Here is an 18,477-nt window from a genome sequence, read left to right as displayed (position 1 = left end):
AACTGGACTGTTATTAAGTGTTATAATACTGACTAAAAAGTTTTATCTTGAAAGTTGAGGTGATGAATATAAGAAGCCAGGAGGATTGTAACTTCTGAAAATTGACTAAATTTTATGTTTAGTCAATTTTATATGTTTATAACATATATATGCAAAAATATATGTTTTGCTAGGGAGTTTCCCTTTTATTTTTTAAAGTTGCTTAAGTGTAAAATAGAAATGTAATGAGTATTTTTTGTTATTCACAGAATTTACAGTTTAGTACATGCCTTATATACCACGTGCTTCCAAATAAGACTAAACATAAGCCACAAAAATATCCACATTTCAAAATATCATTAAAATACATACATACACAAGTCTAATTAAAGAAAATTTCTTTTAAATTATTGATAACTTTGAACTTTTTAAAATAACATTTTAAATCACCACTAAGTTTTCTTGCATAATTTGATTACTACTTTTTATTACTACTTCTAAATTGGTTTGTTACTTAAAATGAGTTAAAAAGATTATTGTATATTTACAAATTTGACGTCTGAAGAAGGGAGAAAAAGAGCACAATTCCAGCTCTTACATACAGTCCCAGTACTATACATAAAATGTGGTTACACTTGACACTTCTTTTAGAAATGCTAACCAAGCAAGATATCATTATTGAGCATCTAAGATAGCAAGGGGTTTCCCACACAGCACTAGTGGTAAAGAACCTGCCTGCCAATGCTGGAGATCTAAGAGATGCAGGTTCAGAAGACCTCCTGAAGGAAGACATGGCAGCCCCTCCAGTACTCTTGTCTGGAGAATCCCATGGACAGAGGAGCCTGGCGGGCCATGGTCCACAGGGTCGCAAAGAGTCAGACATGACTGAAGTGACTCAGCATGAATGCAAGCTAGCAAGACATCATGTCTGGTCTGGTATATAAATACCTATAAAACAGAGCATCTGCCCTCAAAGGAGTTTACAATTCAATAGGTTTCAGAGGAAAAAATAAATAACCTAGGTCACTTATTTCCCTTTTCCACTATTCAAAAAATAATATAAGTAACTATCTTTCCAGTGCTACACGTGCTGAAACACATGGGTTCCTCACCTTAATATTCTTCATTGCACTTCTTATCCAAAGACATTTGAGATACTTGGAGACAGAAATTCATGAATGAGATCAGATACAGAGCAGTCCAATACTGTATCAAACTTACACTGTGTTACATGATGACACAGCCACATTCCAACACATAACATTCTGTGTCACAATTTGGGTTTTGAACACAACAATTTCTATAGTCAAGCTGCCAGATCAAGCAACTGCAGCCTAAACTGCCCTTGGCAATCCTCCAACAAAGCCAAGGAGACTTCAGTGATGACTCTCTAGTAATAACCCAAGTATATTTGTAAAGACTTCTGAAAGCACATAGTTCTATATTGATTACCGCACCATTCAAGCACACTAACAAGTCAGCAAGGGTTATGGGGGAGTCAGCAGCTGACAGCCACAGGCACGGAAGTCTCTCAGTGATCATAATAACCTAGAGCAAATGACTGATTACTGTCGCTCCTGTGAGGATATGAAGATAAATCTACTGTGCCTGCTTTTTTTTTATATTATGGAGATATAATTTACATATAATATTGTGTAACTTTAAGGTATACAACATGTTGACTGATACATTTATGTTTTGCAATATGACTGCCACAGTAGCTTTAGCTAACACTTTTATCACATCACATAATTATCATCTTTTTAATGCTGAGAACATTAAGATCTAATCTCTGAGCAACTCTGATTTTATGATACACCATTGTTGACTATAATCACTGTGCTGTACATTAGATTTCCAGAACTTATCTTCTAAGTTTATACCCTTTAATTCATCTCTCCAAAGTTGATCTCCTTTAACACATTCCCCTACCCTGCTTTTTCAGATTCTACATATAGGTAATATCATACAGTATTTGTCTTTCTCCCTCAGGCTTTTCTCACTTAGCATAATGCCCTCAAGGTCCAACCACGTTGTCACAAACAGCAGCATGTCTTTCTCCTGGATGAATTTAATCCCACTGTATATATTCAGTGTGTGCCGTATCTTCTTTATCCGTTCACCTGGGGATGGGCACTGAGGTTGCTTCCGTATCTTGGCTCCTGTGAATAATGCTGCAATAAACATGGGAATCCAGGTAGCTTCACTTTTGGCTCCACCAGGTTTTGTTGCTCCATGCGGGTTTTTCACTAACTGAGGCAAGTGGGGGCTACTCCCTAGTTGCAGTGCATGGATTTCTCACTCCAGTGGGCTTCTCTTGGGGAGCGTGGGTTCTAGGCACACAGGTTTATTAGCTGTACTTCACAAGCTTGAGAGCAAGGGTGCAGTAGTTGTGGCCCCGGGCTCAGCTGATCCGTGGCATGTAGAACCTTCCCAGGTCAGGGATTGAATCCATGTCCCCTGCGTTGGCAAGCAGATTCTTGACCAATCTAGACCAGGGAAGCATCACAGATACCTTTTCAAGGTTCAGTTTTCATTTATTTTAGATATATACCCACAGCTGGGATTGATGAGTCATATAATAGTTCTATTTTTACCTTCTGAAAAACCTCCATACTGTTTTCCTTGGAGGCTGAAGCAGCTTACATTCCCCGCAACAGTGCGCAAGGGCTCCCTTTCCTCTACATCCTCACCAACACTTGCTCTCTCTCCCCTTGATGACAGCCGTTCTAACAGATGTGATCCCAAGCCTGTTTCTGTTTTCACTGATGGCGTTTCACTAAAAACCCATCGCTGAGGGTAGCTTCAGAGGCTGTGAAAGTGCATCATCTTTGCCTGAACAAGATGTGCAAGTTATCCAGTAGGAACAAACCATCACATCGCTGAAAGGCAGTCTGACCTACAAATAAAGACTCTGAGGCCACAGGCAGTCCCTGAATGTGGGTCAAAGTATGGCATTAGCCATTAGTCACATATGGCTATTTCAAAAGTTAATTCCAACTAAATCAAATTAAAAATCAGCCCTCTAATAGCATTAGCCACATATGACTGGTGAATATCAAACTGGACACAGCAGAACAGAAAGCTCCATCATCACTGAAAGCTGTACTGAACAGCACTGACACAGGTAGACTCCTGTATCACTAGGTAGCTAGTGAAATGAATGAATCCATGCTGGAAGGACATCTTAAGTCAAAAAAAGTAAAAGGTCAAAAAGATAGTACTTAGAACACCAAGAGGGCAGGAAGATAGATAAGCAAACATTAGAAGAGAAGAACAAGTTAGAGCAAACATGTGAAGAAATGATGGGTCATACTCTGAAGTCTAGTAAGATGAAGCTCCAATACTTCGGCCACCTGATACAAGGAACTGACTCATTTGAAAAGACCCTGATGCTGGGAAAGATTGAAGGCAGAAGAAGAAGGGGACAACAGAGGATGAGATGGTTGGATGGCATCACTGACTCCGTGGACATGAGTTTGGGTAAACTCCGGGAGTTGGTGAAGGACAGGGAGGCCTGGTGTGCTGCAGTCCATGGGGTTGCAAAGGGTCGAACATGACTAAGCAACTGAACTGAACTGAACTGAAGATGAAGACCAGCCACTGGGTTGGCAGTTGTTGACCTGTCAAATTTTAGTGGAAAGACAGAAGCAAAAGTTGAGAAGCCTGTGGGAGGTGTCTGAATCCTCCCTTTATGAGCGCTCTCTACCCTTGGCTAATGCCATCATGACAGGAGCAATGAGCTGAGAGCTGTTAGTACTTACGTGTTAACCCCCAATATAACATTGAAACACCATGTCTAACTGTAATTCAGGTACTACTATTCCCACCTCATAGATGAATAAACAAACAACAACAGTTACAAAAGTAATTTCCCAAGGTCACAGAACTACCAATTTCAGAGCCAGGACTTAAACCCAGGTTAACTTCAGAGTCTGAGTTCTTAAAAATGACACAACATGGGTTCCCTGGTAATACTGCCCACCATCTCCCAGACTGAGCACAAGCCTCCTGAAGTCAGGGACCAAACTGTACCCAACTGTGCCCTTCAAACATTTACAGAATAAATGAAAACAATGAATTCACAGAATTTGGCTATCAGGGAAGGAAACAGAGCATGGTACAGAGAGGTGTCTGGGTCATGGGAAAGTTGGGAGAGGAAGGCTGTTTGGTTTTGCTCCTGCTTTTTCTTTCAGGGTAGAAGATATCTGAGCATTTTAATAAGACGGGACCTGTGGAGAGTGAAACAGCCTCTTGCAATGGAACTGGATCAAGATCAGGGGCCAAGGGGTTAACCTGACACTTCTACAGATACTGGAGGAGAAAGGAGGAAGAGTTACAGATATAGATTGTTGGTGCAACAGCAGGAAATTAAGCCGGTTCAAGCAATATGGCCTTTATCTTCTCTCTGAAGAAGGTGTCAAGGCTGAGTGTGGAGAGGCAGGAGAAACGATCTCTACGACAGTTTCAACGAATGCTATCCCGGGGCAGCTCCAAGAGGGAGCTACACATACACACAGAGTACCAGTAAAGCATCCAAGTGAAAATAATGAAAGTCATCACTGTTTCTGTGTGGGGAAATCTCAACTGGGATGTAAGGGAGTCAGTGAATTTCACTCTGAACTCTTATACTGTTGGGCTTTTTAAGAGGTTCATACGTTACCTTTTCAATTTAAAAAACTGTTAACAACAAAAAGGAATCAGACCCATAGAGAAGGTAAAAAGAGTGAATAGTCTCAACACAAACGCTGAGAGAAGTAAAAAAGGATGTAACCAGAAAGTGGGGCTTTCCAGTGGCTCGGCAGTCAAATCCTGCTGATGCAGGCGTGCGATGCAGGAGACATAGGCAGGAGATGTGGGTTCAATCCCTGGGTCAGGAAGATCCCCTGGAGAAAGGAAATGGCAACCCACACCAGTATTCTTGCCTGGAAAAATCTCAATCCATGGGGTCGAAAAAGAATCAGACACAATGGGGCAACTAAGCAACAGGAGCAGCCAGAAAGCTAGCTCAAAGCCCGGGCCCTGGCCCGTTTGGCTGCGTGCCACCCACAGGCTCCGTCCCCAGCCACACCTTGGGACGGCCCACACCTCTCTCCTCACCTCAGTCCCATCAAGTGTAACACCAGGGTCATGAGAGTCCTGCTTCAAAGCACTGTGGTAAGTGATTAAAGGAGTGTACAGTCCACCAGAGAGCAGAGTAAGTGCAGTGCCAGTGATAATGCCTGTGACCGACAGGCTGAAGGCCCTGCCAATCAGTAGGTCCACAGAGTCCCGATGTCTAAGGTGCAGTCTGCAGGGCTGGCGGGGTCTCCCCCAGGCCACAGAGCATGGGTCCATCACAAGCCTGTCAGGTCGCTCCAGGCTTGGAGACAGGAAGCAAGTGGACATGGAGGCCAGTGCTCTTTTATTTATTGATATTCCATGTTCTATCAGGTTTGAAGAGGCAAAGAATGTGAAGGCATCCTAGTTCAAAAAGTCCTGGGTTACTTCTGTACGGTGTGGAGCAAATGCTGTCAGCAGGAGGCTGACAGAAAGAAAGAGAGGCAAGGGCAGAAGATGAAGGTCTAGATGAAACAGAAAGGAGCAGAATGCATCCAGGGACCAAGCTCTTTATGTGTACCCACTGGAATTGAGGTCGGGTCCCTGGACACAAGAACAGGGCCCTGGACACCAGGAATGGGGGAAGGAGGGTGGAGGGAGGTGAGCAGCGGAAGGAGAAAGGTCAAGACGCCGTCAGTAACTGAGATCTGGTCACCTGCCCTTCAGGATGTCCGACACTGCAGAGGCAGATATCTCCCCCACTCTGGGGTCTGGGAAAGATTCAAAGGAATACAACTACAGTCTCCCATCTAGAAAGGGGTGACTTTACGATGACGCAAAACCTATACTTACTCACTAGACACTGTACTCCAGATGTTAAATTCTGGCCCTTCCTAGGCTAGCAACACGTACAGGGTCCTCTCCTGATGCTGGGCAGGGAGGCGCCTGTAGCCCCGTCAGCCACATGGTCACGGCAGAAGCAACCGCTCCGGACAGGACGACCAGCCTGTCTACCACCTTCAGAACAGTGTTCAATTCATGACAAGAGACATTCAACACTTCATCACAGAACAGGCTTTCTGCTAGAAGAGTTTGCTTGACTATAAGCCAACGTAATGTTCCAAGCACGTTTAAAGTAGCCTAAGCTAAGCTATGATGTTCAGCAGGTAAGGCATGGTCCATGCACTTTTGACTTATGATATTTTTAACTTTCAACTAGTTTCACTTCAGTTCAGTTCAGTCGCTCAGTCGTGTCCAACTCTTTGCGACCCCATGAATCACAGCACGCCAGGCCTCCCTGTCCATCACCAACTCCCGGAGTTCATTCAGACTCACGTCCATCGAGTCAGTCATGCCATCCAGCCATCTCATCCTCTGTCGTCCCCTTCTCCTCTTGCCCCCAATCCCTCCCAGCATCAGAGTCTTTTCCAATGAGTCAACTCTTCACATGAGGTGGCCAAAGTACTGGAGTTTCAGCTTTAGCATCATTCCTTCCAAAGAAATCCCAGGGCTGATCTCCTTCAGAATGGACTGGTTGGATCTCCTTGCAGTCCAAGGGACTCTCAAGAGTCTTCTCCAACACCACGGTTCAAAAGCATCAATTCTTCAGCACTCAGCCTTCCTCACAGTCCAACTCTCACATCCATACATGACCACAGGAAAAACCATAGCCTTGGCTAGATGAACCTTTGTTGGCAAAGTAACGTCTCTGCTTTTGAATGTGCTATCTAGGTTGGTCATAACTTTCCTTCCAAGGAGTAAGCGTCTTTTAATTTCATGGCCGCAGTCACCATCTGCAGTGATTTTGGAGCCCCCAAATAAAGTCTGACACTGTTTCCCATCTATTTCCCATGAAGTGATGGGACCAGATGCCATGATCTTTGTTTTCTGAGTGTTGAGCTTTAAGCCAACTTTTTCACTCTCGACTTTCACCTTCATCAAGAGGCTTTTTAGTTCCTCTTCACTTTCTGCCATAAGGGTGGTGTCATATGCGTATCTGAGGTTATTGATATTTCTCCCAGCAATCTTGATTCCAGCTTGTGTTTCTTCCAGTCCAGTGTTTCTCATGATGTACTCTGCATATAAGTTAAATAAGCAGGGTGACAATATACAGCCTTGACGTACTCCTTTTCCTATTTGGAACCAGTCTGTTGTTCCATGCCCAGTTCTAACTGTTGCTTCCTGACCTGCATACAAATTTCTCAAGAGGCAGATCAGGTGGTCTGGTATTCCCATCTCTTTCAGAATTTTCCACTATTTTTCAATGAGTTTATCGGACCCTAATCCCATGGCAATTCCAGAAAGAGCTGTAATAACAGCTGTCATGTATTAACTGCTAGTTTTGTGCCCAAGCTATTATAATAACAAGCATTACCTCGACTAATCCTCACAATACTATGACTATCTATTCCATTTTACAGACAGGGTAACTGAGGCACAGAAGCTAATTTACCCCAAGGACATATAACCCTAGCCTCTCTAACACAGCGGTTAGGGGCGGGAGGTAGGTTCTAAGCCACGCTGCCAGGCCTCTGGAGGTCCTGAGTCAGCAGGCTCAGTCCTCCAATGACCCAGATGTGTCTCTGCATGCCCTCCCAGGTGGTGTTAGCGGTAATGAATCCACCTGCAAAGGGGACATGGATTCGATCCCTGGTCAAGAAGATCCTCTCGTGTAGGAAATGGCAATCCACTCTGGAACTCCTGCCTGGAAAATCTCATGGACAGAGGGGCCTGGTGGGCTATAATCCATGAGGTTGCAAAGAATCAGACACAACCAAGCGACTAAGCACACACTTACATGCCCTCACCGCCCCCCAACTGCAATCTTTTAGAGAAAAGAAAATAGACATTAAAGGTATACTGATAACATTTAAATGTAAATTAATCATGAATAGATTAGTGAATCAGGTGGTGTAAGATTACAAGAACAGTTTTGCATAGATTTTCAATTAACCAAGTGTTCACATTGTAAGCTTAAGCCTATATCAGGCACCACCAAGAGAAAATGACTTCCAAAGCTTACAAACATATGCACATAGCAACTAGAGAAGGCTGGAGATAACATATCAATAAGAGCAAAATAATACCCTCAGAAGAGAGGTGAGTGCAGTGAGAACATGGTTTTAATGGAAACCATCACTTTTTATAAAGAAATGAAACTGTCACATTGGATTTCTGAATATAGATTATGTGCATTCTATTTTTCATGTTCATTTCTCAGGCTGTCAAATTTTTCATTAGAAATGAATTGTAATTGTCATTTGAATTGCATTCCATCCAAAGTTTTGGTAAACAGCAACAGTTTAATACCATAGCACAATCCATAATTAATGCCACCAATTTGCAAATCCTGTTTAAAAACTGAATGTTAACAAAGTTTCATTTTTATGACACCCAAATAAACAGCCTACCTCAGCAAAATGCAGTGACTACAGGAAAAAGTCCCCCACATCCTGTAAAGATACCTCACAATAAATTGGAAAAATAAATGTAACATTATGTATCTTACAATTAGATCAATCCACATATCAATATCTTACTGAGAGTTTTAAGAAATTCTACACCAGATAATTATCTCCAAAAAAAGCATATACTTTTTTTTTTTTTAACATCTATAATAGCCTAGAATTAGCAATAATTTCTTTGATGAGTTTTGGACAGGTTACTTAGCTATCTTTTCCTTGAAGGTCTGACACAGACCACAGCTATCTGGGAATATCCCAAGGCCCTTAGCACACAGGGAAGTCTATTTCCCATTAAGTGATGGGACCGGATGCCATGATCTTCGTTTTCTGAATGTTGAGCTTTAAGCCAACTTTTTCACTCTCCACTTTCACTTTCATCAAGAGGCTTTTTAGTTCCTCTTCACTTTCTGCCATAAGGGTGGTGTCATCTGCATATCTCAGGTTATTGATATTTCTCCCAGCAATCTTGATTCCAGCTTGTGTTTCCTCCAGTCCAGCGTTTCTCATGATGTACTCTGCATATAAGTTATACAAGCGGGGTGACAATATACAGTCTTGACGTACTCCTTTTCCTATTTGGAACCAGTCTGTTGTTCCATGTCCAGTTCTAACTGTTGCTTCCTGACCTGCATATAGGTTTCTCAAGAGGCAGGTCAGGTGCTCTGGTGGGTCTATTTTTAGGGAAAAAGAGATATATATAAATTGGAAACCCCCTCACCAAAAAAAATTAAAATGGAAAAAAAGTTTAAATCACATAAGCCCTTATTTCAAAGAAATGAAAAGCAAAGATAATAAGGAGACACAGACAGAAGGGGAAGAAATGAACATTTCAGTAGGATTTATGATGTTTCACTTCTGAAGCTCACTGGTGAGCAGTACATGGTGTTCTGTACCACTTTTGTAAGATAAAATGTATTTTTTAAAGACTGCAAGGGAAATGCTGACCCTCAGAAAACCATTTAGAGGTAGACTGTTTTAAAGCACATTATATACAATCCTTGGAGAAGGAAATGGCAACCCACTCCAGTACTCTTGCCTGGAAAATTCCATGAACTGAGGAGCCTGACAGGCTACAGTCCATGGGGTCGCAAAGAGTCAGGACATGACTGAGCGACTTTACTTTCACTACTGATAAATACTAATCACTTCTGGTCCGCTACTGATAAATACTTACTAATCACTTTTAGTTCATCACAAAATGAAACACTAAACAAAGGGACAAACTTTTGCTTGTTCGGGGACTCTCCTCACTTCTTACGTCATCTCCAAGTTCCTCAAACTGAGGTCTGCAGGGCCCTTCTACAGACTCTCCAATTCTATCAGAATTTTAAAACTCTCTATTTTTTTAAGATTATATTAAACATTAGAAATAAAGCAAGCCCATTCTGGTGAAGAAGGAAATGGCAACCCACTCCAATATTCTCACCTGGGAGATCCCAGGGACAGAGGAGTCTGGCAGGCTACAGTCCACGGGGTCACAAGAGTCGGACACAACTTAGTGACTAAACCATCACCACCAAGCACGTCCTGGACAATCTGAAAGTGAAAGCTGCTACAGTCCATGGAATTCTCCAGGCCAGGATACTGGAATGGGTAGCCGTTCCCTTCTGCAGGGGATCTTCCCAGCCCAGGGCTCTAACCCAGGTCTCCCACATTGCAGGTGGATTCTTTACCAGCTGAGCCACCAGGGAAGCTCTCTCAACCACATTCCCTCAGGCACTTTTGGTGAACACGCCTGCGTTTATGTGCACTACCAACATGGTGTCAGCAGGCCCAACAACATGGACAGCATACCAAGGTTTCACAACTCCTACACTTTGGAAGAATTCAGGTCCAAAAAGCGGTATAATTCGAAAATGACACTATTCAAGGAACAATAAACCTACAGCTACAGAAAGTTAAGAAAAAATGAATACAGGGTCTGGTGGCCTTGGCTCCAATTCTTTCTGCTCTTTTTCAACAGTTTCATATAATTTACTTAAAAAAAATTACATATGGCTCTTTTTTATCATAAACACATTATAAGAGTTCACTACTTCAGCCAGAAGAGCCAGTGAGACTGTTCACTTTAGAGCCTCAAGCCCAGGCCTCATGAGAAGGACAAAGGTGTTCGGTGACAGGACTCCACCCGCCATGCGGAGCTGGACCTTTGGATGTTCCGGTCTGTGCTGAGCCTCCTCAGCTCTGGAATTCCACTTCTGCCCCAAGAGCCAAGGTGACAAAAGGAACCCAGCAAACCACACACATCTTTCCACTATTAAATCTAATAATGAGGATGCAATTTCAACAAAAATCATCAATTACATTAAATCAGTGTTACCAACTTAAACTTTATTGGTTTTTTATAGTTTTCTTTTGGATTTTATATATAAATCTGTTTTGTAAAAGAGCCAAAAGCATAAAGATTTATACTTAACTTTTTATATATACATATGTAAGTAACATTATTTTTACTATCATTCAATTCACAATGGAGTGTCACAAGAATTTTTTCCCTAAATTTGAGGTTGTTTCCTTTGCAAGTTCCTTTTTGTAAGCTTCATTGGTACTCAAGTTTCATAGTTGCATGAAACTCGTTTTACAAATAAAAACATTCCCCTCCCAAGGATTCAGAAACTTGCTCTGACCTTTCAGTGGTAAGAATCAGAAGTCTCCATCACTGTGCATGTCAGCTAATGTCAAGGTAAAACTAGGGAACAGAATGCTTCCATCTCATCTGAGGAAAAAGTATGGCCCAATTAAGATTTCCCAATATTCAAATATGCACTGTAATGTTCCCAATGCTCTAAAGCCTACACAAAAATTGTACTACCACTACTACTATTACTACCAATGATGACAACAACAAAACTATAAATCGTAAATATTTAGATAAAGGCTAAACGCTGTTACAGGTACCTCACAACCCATCACATTTAATTTCTAATCTTCCCAACAGCTTCCTTTTACACATGAGGAAACGGGCACAGAGTGAGGTTAAACAACTCGCCTGAGTTCACACAGCTAATAAGTGACTCAGTGGGAACCCAAGCCCTAAAAGTGATACAAGTCACTGCCCAGAAAAATTATTCATAATGTCTCTTCTACAGAAAATTTGTGAGAAAGGATGGCAGTGGATCGTTTGAAGAACAAAATCTACGGCAAGCATTTCCAAGTAGTTTTCATTAGACAGTACTCTGAATATTCCAGCATCAAAACTTAACTTACTGAATCTCTTAAATTCTCCCCTAAGTTAATAATCATTATGTGATTTGCTATTTGCGAAAATTACTCTCAGCGCTAAGGGGTTTCAATGCCACCCTGCTGCTATTGAGAGAGAGTTACCTTTGTAGATCCTGTTCAAAGAAAGCTCATGCTTTGATCCTTAATATCCCATGAAGTAAAAGGTTATGCTTAATCTATATTTTATAGATCTAAAAGTCAAATTAGTTTCTGTGATAAACAAGCAGAGTGTGATGGTAAGCACATTCTGCAGCATTCATTTCATTCCAAGTTTGGAGACAGTATACTATGTGCTGAGTTAAAGACAACTGCATTAGTGTAAGACAAAGCAGTTTTGTCTTGTATTATTCTGTAAGCATAAACAAGTTATACACATGTTAATTTACATTCCATATAAAAAGCCAATTTTAAATCCAATTTATAAGGCAATAAATATATAAAGATTCTAGGACACAGCAATAAAGTTATGCCATAAAGCAGAGTTAATTTAAGACAACAATAATAAAAGCATGACAAATTTTAGCATTCTACCAACTGCACAAAGGTGTTTCAGGTAACATCTGTTCAGAAGCAATTGCTGCAAGACAGACTAGATGAGATGCAAGGTTTCACAGTGCAATAAATGTATGTCAGTTTGCTGCTTCATAATTAAAGACATGAGTCTTTGAAAAAAGCAATTAAGCCCTTCTCTAAATCTAAAACAATCATCCCTGCTCCCACCCCTTCTTACTCACAAAGATCCACATGATCCAGAAGTGTATGTACCATCTATCATCTATTTTCAGCAGCTAATATACTCCCCAAAAGCCACTGGATATATTTTGTTTCTTTTAATAAGTCATATTAACAAACAAAAGTAAACTTTTTTTTCTATTGGAAGGATAGAAAGAAAAGAAAGCCTGAGATGATTCAGAGTAATTTACATTCAACCTTCTATTATCTGCAGGTTCCAAGTCCGAGTAGTCAACCAACCACACATCAAAAATATTTGGGGAAAAAAGCTTCAGAAAGTTCCAAAAAGCAAAACTTGAATTTGCCACAGGATAATCCATGGGGTCTCAAAGAGTCGGACACAACTAAGGGACTAACACACTGTGCATAGGTTATATGCAAATGCTATGCCATTTTATGCAGGGGACTTGAGCATCCATGGATTTTAGCATCTAAGGAGGGTCCTGGAGCCAATCCCCTGTGGATACCGAAAGACAACTCTGCTTAGAAGACTGGGCTGAATAAAGCGATTTTACTTTAAATAGGTTTCTGTGCCTGCTGGGTTAGGTGGAGTTTTGATATGAATAAAATCCAGATGCCTAAAGCCTTCAGCTAAGAACATAATCTCCAATTCTTGACAGTACAAATCTAGGACAACTGAAAGCATCACTTTTCTGAGGACTCAATGAAGAAATTAATTCAAAAAAAACCACACAGAAATCGCCTGTATCATTATCATAGTCACTTTATGAGAAAGATACAGCACAGCAAGATGAATGAAGGTTCTAGTCTTTCCAGGAAACCAAACTGTGGGCATCTTTTCACTCAGATCACAAATCTAAAATAAATGATAGCACAAGAAGAGATTTAAATGATCTGATGGTTCTCCTAAAGCATACACTTACAAGTTGTGAAGCCAACTTTCAATGTGGTCAACCTCATAACCACACCTGCCGTTAGTTTCCTGTGGCGGCAGTAACAGATTATTAATACCACAACCTGATGGCTTAAAACAACAGAAATGTTTTCAACTGGGCTAAAATCAAGGTGTCAGGAGGGCCGATCTCCCAGGAAGCTCTATGGGGAGCAGCCCCTTGCCTCTCCCAGCCTCTGATGACTGCAGCATTCTTTAGTGTGTCACTGGATCTCCCTTGCAGTCACCTCACCTTCTTCCTTTCTGTAGTCAAATCTCCCTTTACCTCCTCTCCTAAGTAAATGTGTTTGCATGTAGGGCCCACCCAGATAACGCAGAATATCTCCATTTTTTTAAACTTAATTATGCATGCAATGTCGTTTTTTGTCATAAGGTAACCAGGCTCCAGAAATTAAGATGTGATGCTTTTGAACTGTGGTGTTGGAAAAGACCCTTGAGAGTCCCTTGGACAGCAAGGAGATCAAACCAGTCCATCCTAAAGGAAATCAGTCCTGAATATTCATTGGAAGGACTGATGCTAAACCTGAAGCTCCAATACTTTGGCCACCTGATGTGAAGAAGTGACTCACTGGAAAAGACCCTGATGCTGGGAAAGATTGAATGCAGGAAGAGAAGGGGACGACAGAGGATGAGATGGTTGGATGGCATCACGGACTCGATGAACATGAGTTTGAGTAAGCTTTGGGAGTTGATGGACAGGAAGGCCTGGCGTGCTGCAGTCTATGGGGTCACAAAAAGTTGGACACAACTGAGGGACAGAATTGAGCTGAATCTTGGGGGGGATCATTATTCAGCCAACCACTTCTACCTCCAAAGAAGCCCAAGGAAATGAGGTGGGCAGACAGGATTCTCACCAAGCCCACCCCAATTCCAGTTCTCAAGTTCCCAGTACAATAAGCAAAAGTCCTCCAACCGAACACCTCTTCCCATCTCACAACATGCTTACAATCAGGAAATCACTAAATCTATATCGCTTAAAGACATTACTAACTAGTGTTAATGGTTCCTGAATGAAAAACACAGCTGCTGCTGCTGCTGCCAAGTCACTTCAGTCATGTCCGACTCTGTGAGACCCCACAGACGGCAGCCCACCAGGCTCCCCCGTCCCTGGGATTCTCCAGGCAAGAACACTGGAGTGGGTTGCCATTTCCTTCTCTAATGCAGGAAAGTGAAAAGTGAAAGTGAAGTCGCTCAGTCCTGTCTGACTCCTAGCGACCCCACGGACTGCAGCCCACCAGGCTCCTCCATCCATGGGATTTGCCAGGCAAGAGTACTGGAGTGGGGTGCCATTGTCTTCTCTGAAAAACGCAGCAGCAACGAGTAAAATTCCCACTAGCATGGGAGAGTAACACAGGACAGGGACTAAGGATGTGTCCTCTGGAGCCAGCCTCCCTGGAGTCAAATCCCAGCTTCGCCCCCAGGCAACAATGCAAGCAAAGGCAGTTTAACCTCTGTACCTCAGTTTCCCCTTCTAGCAAACAAGGCTAATTCATAGTATCTACCTCACTGGGTTGTTAAACAGATTACAGGAGCTGAAATCTATGACACACCTAAAACAGTGCTTGGCTCATTATGGTTAACTATTATCACTAACAATGATCAACCACAGTAGACATACAGATGTTAATGGATCTGGTGAAAAAGCTCTCATTTCAAAACTGAGGATACTGTAATGACAGAACTAGATACTGTAATAACAATCTATACAATGGAAACCATAAGATGAGATATGAAATTTACACTGAAGTCTTTGAGAACTCTTAAAGGATATCCTAACTGAAAAAGATGAGCTACTTTGCCAGCTTGGATCACAGAATTTACAGGCCCCCTTTCAAAGGGGGACCCACATCCTGGAGATGGAGACCACCTGAAGCCACACGTCCTGCTCTCGCTTTGGATCTGGGAGCGTCCCCATCTCTACTGTGCATTTCTAGTAATGGGAGGTAAGAATTAAACGCCTAGTGTCACTGAAGAATTTTCACAATGAGTAGGAAACCGTTTTGTTTTGTTCTAGAAGGGAAATAGAACTTGGGTCCAGGTACGAATGGTGTGACCTAGGGCAAGTACCAGTTTAATGATCCTACTGAATTCTCTTCACCTTCACGAAGTCTTCACCCAGGCTCCTGCCTTGTCCTTCCAGCCTCCACTGGTGGCACGCTGTCCCCAGTAACTATCCCCAGGACCTTCTCACACTCACACACACACACACACACACACACGCTGCTTGCCACATCCCTTGCTGAAACCAAGTGGGTGAGTTCACAAGCAGCCCAAAAGAAGCTGATTTATTGTGCAGCCAAACTATCCTATGTTTACAACAGACAAATCTCTAGTATTTTCATACATCTATGGGGAGAAGGTCTATGGTACAGACGTGTATACACAATTCAAAACTAACTAGAGGCCCACAACTATACAAGTAACAGAAAACAAGGACTCGTCTGCTTTATCTAGGTTCAAAGTACAACAGAAATTCAGTGGGGACCAGAGCTCCTACCTTCTTACACTAAGGAGCCAGTGGCCAGTTTACCCGCAGTTCCACACAAGCTTGCAGCTCTGCGGCTTGCAAACACCAGTCACGCACATTATCACCAACCTGCATGACTTGTTACAGTCAAAAGCAACCAGGTGACCTAATGACTATGTGACCCGGAGGGATTCAGACTAGCTAGCATCTTCATTCCAAATCAAGAGAAAGCCAAAAACGGACTTGAGGTCCAGCAGTACAGCAGACTGAACGACAGAACAATCACTATTTGGGGCACTGCTGAGATCTCATGAGGAAGGAGTAGTGTCCAAAATCACCCTTCAACCGATTAGCAAGTGTCACTGAAGTGGGACTGAGAACAGCGAGAAGCAGGCGGGCTGGGAACGCCTGCTCAGAAGGTAACCTTGATACTGGGATACTGAGCCTAGGCTAGAGAGTTAGAGTTGACCCTGGAACTCCAGGCCCTCTAAGAGGCCAATCCAACGGAGAGATGGCTCTTTCAGGCTCCTGGTAGACATAGACTCAGATCATGCCCAAAGAAAACTCTCCCCAGTTAGGCCTCCTAGAAGACAGGTTAAGACTAAGCATTGAAATTATCAATACAAAATTTAACAAGCACAGAGGGAGAGACCACTCTACCACGGGTGCAAGTCAGTGTACGTAGTCCAAAGGTGCACATACCATAAATGCCAAATAGAGAAGAAAAAGAGTAAAGTAAGCAGTGTCAATGGCAAGCCACTCCAGTACTCTTGCCTAGAAAATCCCATGGATGGAGGAGCCTGGTAGGCTGCAGTCCATGGGGTCGCAAAGAGTCGGACACGACTGAGCGACTGAACTGAACTGAACTGATGGCCAACTTTATACTTAATTTTGCATCATTAATCCATGTTGTCCTTCATTTTCAATATTCTGATACATCTCAGGCTCTGCTCTGTTTTATTCATGTATCATTTTTGACTGTTATATGTAGCTACTCACTCCTCCTCCACAAGCCTTCATCCCTTAATTTGTGTATCTTGACTCATATTTCTAACAATGTTCACAGAAGGAACAAGCTGTACTCTAAAATTTCACCTACGACTAAAATGTTTTTCTGTATTCCTAAGTAAAATGGAGGGGTATTAAATTTTCAATTCTGTCTCACTCCAAATGTATCAACCCTCTATGTAATTTGCTTGTGGTTTATTTACACAGACAACAAAACAATCTTCTCTGTCTGTTCTTTCACTAGTTAGTGCCAATACAAAGATTTACAAGGCGCTAATCACGACACTTCTTTGACCGTTAAAGTGAGTAAGAGAAGCAACCGGAATAGCAGGTTTCAAATACTCAGACTTCTTTCCAAGCTAAACATAACATTCTTTAGCGGTGACTGCATGACCCGCCAAGTTTTAAAAAAAAGCCGTTTCAATTCGTAAAGTTATAAAGAGTTGACTCATTGGAAAAGACTCTGATGCTGGGAGGGATTGGTGGCAGGAGGAAAAGGGGACGACAGAGGATGAGATGGCTGGATGGCATCACCGACTCGATAGATGTTTGAGTGAACTCCAGGAGTTGGTGATGGACAGGGAGCCCTGGCGTGCTGCAATTCATGGGGTCGCAAAGAGTCGGACACGAATGAGCGACTGAACTGAAAGGAACTGAATCTACTTTTAAAAACTTCTTCTTGGGAATTAAAACATGAAGCAGAAAAAGCAATCCTATCAAGTAAAGATCACTTCCATATATCTCATACTCTAAGATGCTATGGGAAAAAGGAAAAGTTTAACTTAAAAATGCAAAGTGCACGAGAGACATCAGGACTTATACTTGAAGCTGCTTCTCACGACAGCCTTAGGAAGTTGGGGCAGTGATCAGGTGTTTGTCAAAGGATCCAAATAGAACTGGGCCTGCCGTCGTAACCCGTTTAGAGACCGCAACTCTTGACGATCTAGAATAAAGCGTAGCTCACGGCTACGCCCAGGGAACCCGCCCACGCTGTCGGCCACGCTGGAGCTGAGGAAAGGAGCTGAGGAAAACCGAGGGACCTATCACTGGGTCGCAGCCCGCCCGGACCAAGGCCCAACTTACAAACTTGGGGCGCTTCTCCGCAGGCGCCGCGGGGCCGCGGGGGGCCGGAGGGCGCTGCAGACCCTTCCGGCGCGGCGCCTCGCTGTCCCGGCGGCTGCGGCCCAGGGAGGACGCAGGGTAGGCGGCCCCGACAGCCGAGCGCTGCGCCTGGGCACGCAGACGCGGCCGGTGCCGGTCCATGCTTCCGCGGCTCCGGGAAGGCGAGGGGGGAGAAGGCCGCAGCTCTGCAAGCCACTGGCGGGAGCCCGGCGTCCGCGGCGCGCGCGTCCCTAGTCCCGCCGCCGACGGCGCCTGCCCGGATCAGTCCAACCGCTGCCTCCGGGCCGCCACCAACACATCCGAAAAGTCCCGCCGCCGACGAGTACCTGGGCCCAGCCAATCCGGGGCCGCCGCCGAGCCAGGGCCCAGCCAATCCGAAGCTGCGCTCGGAGTGAAGCGCCCTGGGCACCGCCCCTTCCGGGCAAGAAGAAGCGTGATTGGCGGGCCCGCCGTTCTCTGCGGCGCTTGAGCCTCTGGGGTCCCAGGCGGCCCAAGTTGAAGGTGCGGCCTTGGAAATGTGGGAAGCGTAC

At 43.4% G+C, this 18,477-nt stretch overlaps 1 protein-coding gene across 1 annotated transcript in view; it reads right to left on the bottom strand.

The window, feature by feature from the left end:
• The window catches only part of DIAPH3 (diaphanous related formin 3), a 563,614-nt gene extending 545,372 nt beyond the window's left edge, over positions 1-18,242 (bottom strand). Inside the window, 1 exon segment of the mRNA NM_001192614.2 lies at positions 17,909-18,242. Coding sequence (NP_001179543.2) covers positions 17,909-18,088 — 180 coding nt within the window. The 5' untranslated portion in view covers positions 18,089-18,242.
• Between the last annotated feature and the right edge of the window lie 235 nt (positions 18,243-18,477).

The sequence above is a fragment of the Bos taurus genome, chromosome 12 (assembly GCF_002263795.3).
Source record: "Bos taurus isolate L1 Dominette 01449 registration number 42190680 breed Hereford chromosome 12, ARS-UCD2.0, whole genome shotgun sequence".
Lineage (NCBI taxonomy): Eukaryota > Metazoa > Chordata > Mammalia > Artiodactyla > Bovidae > Bos > Bos taurus.
Note: the sequence above shows the minus strand (reverse complement) of the source record. Positions and strands in the feature narration are given on the sequence as shown.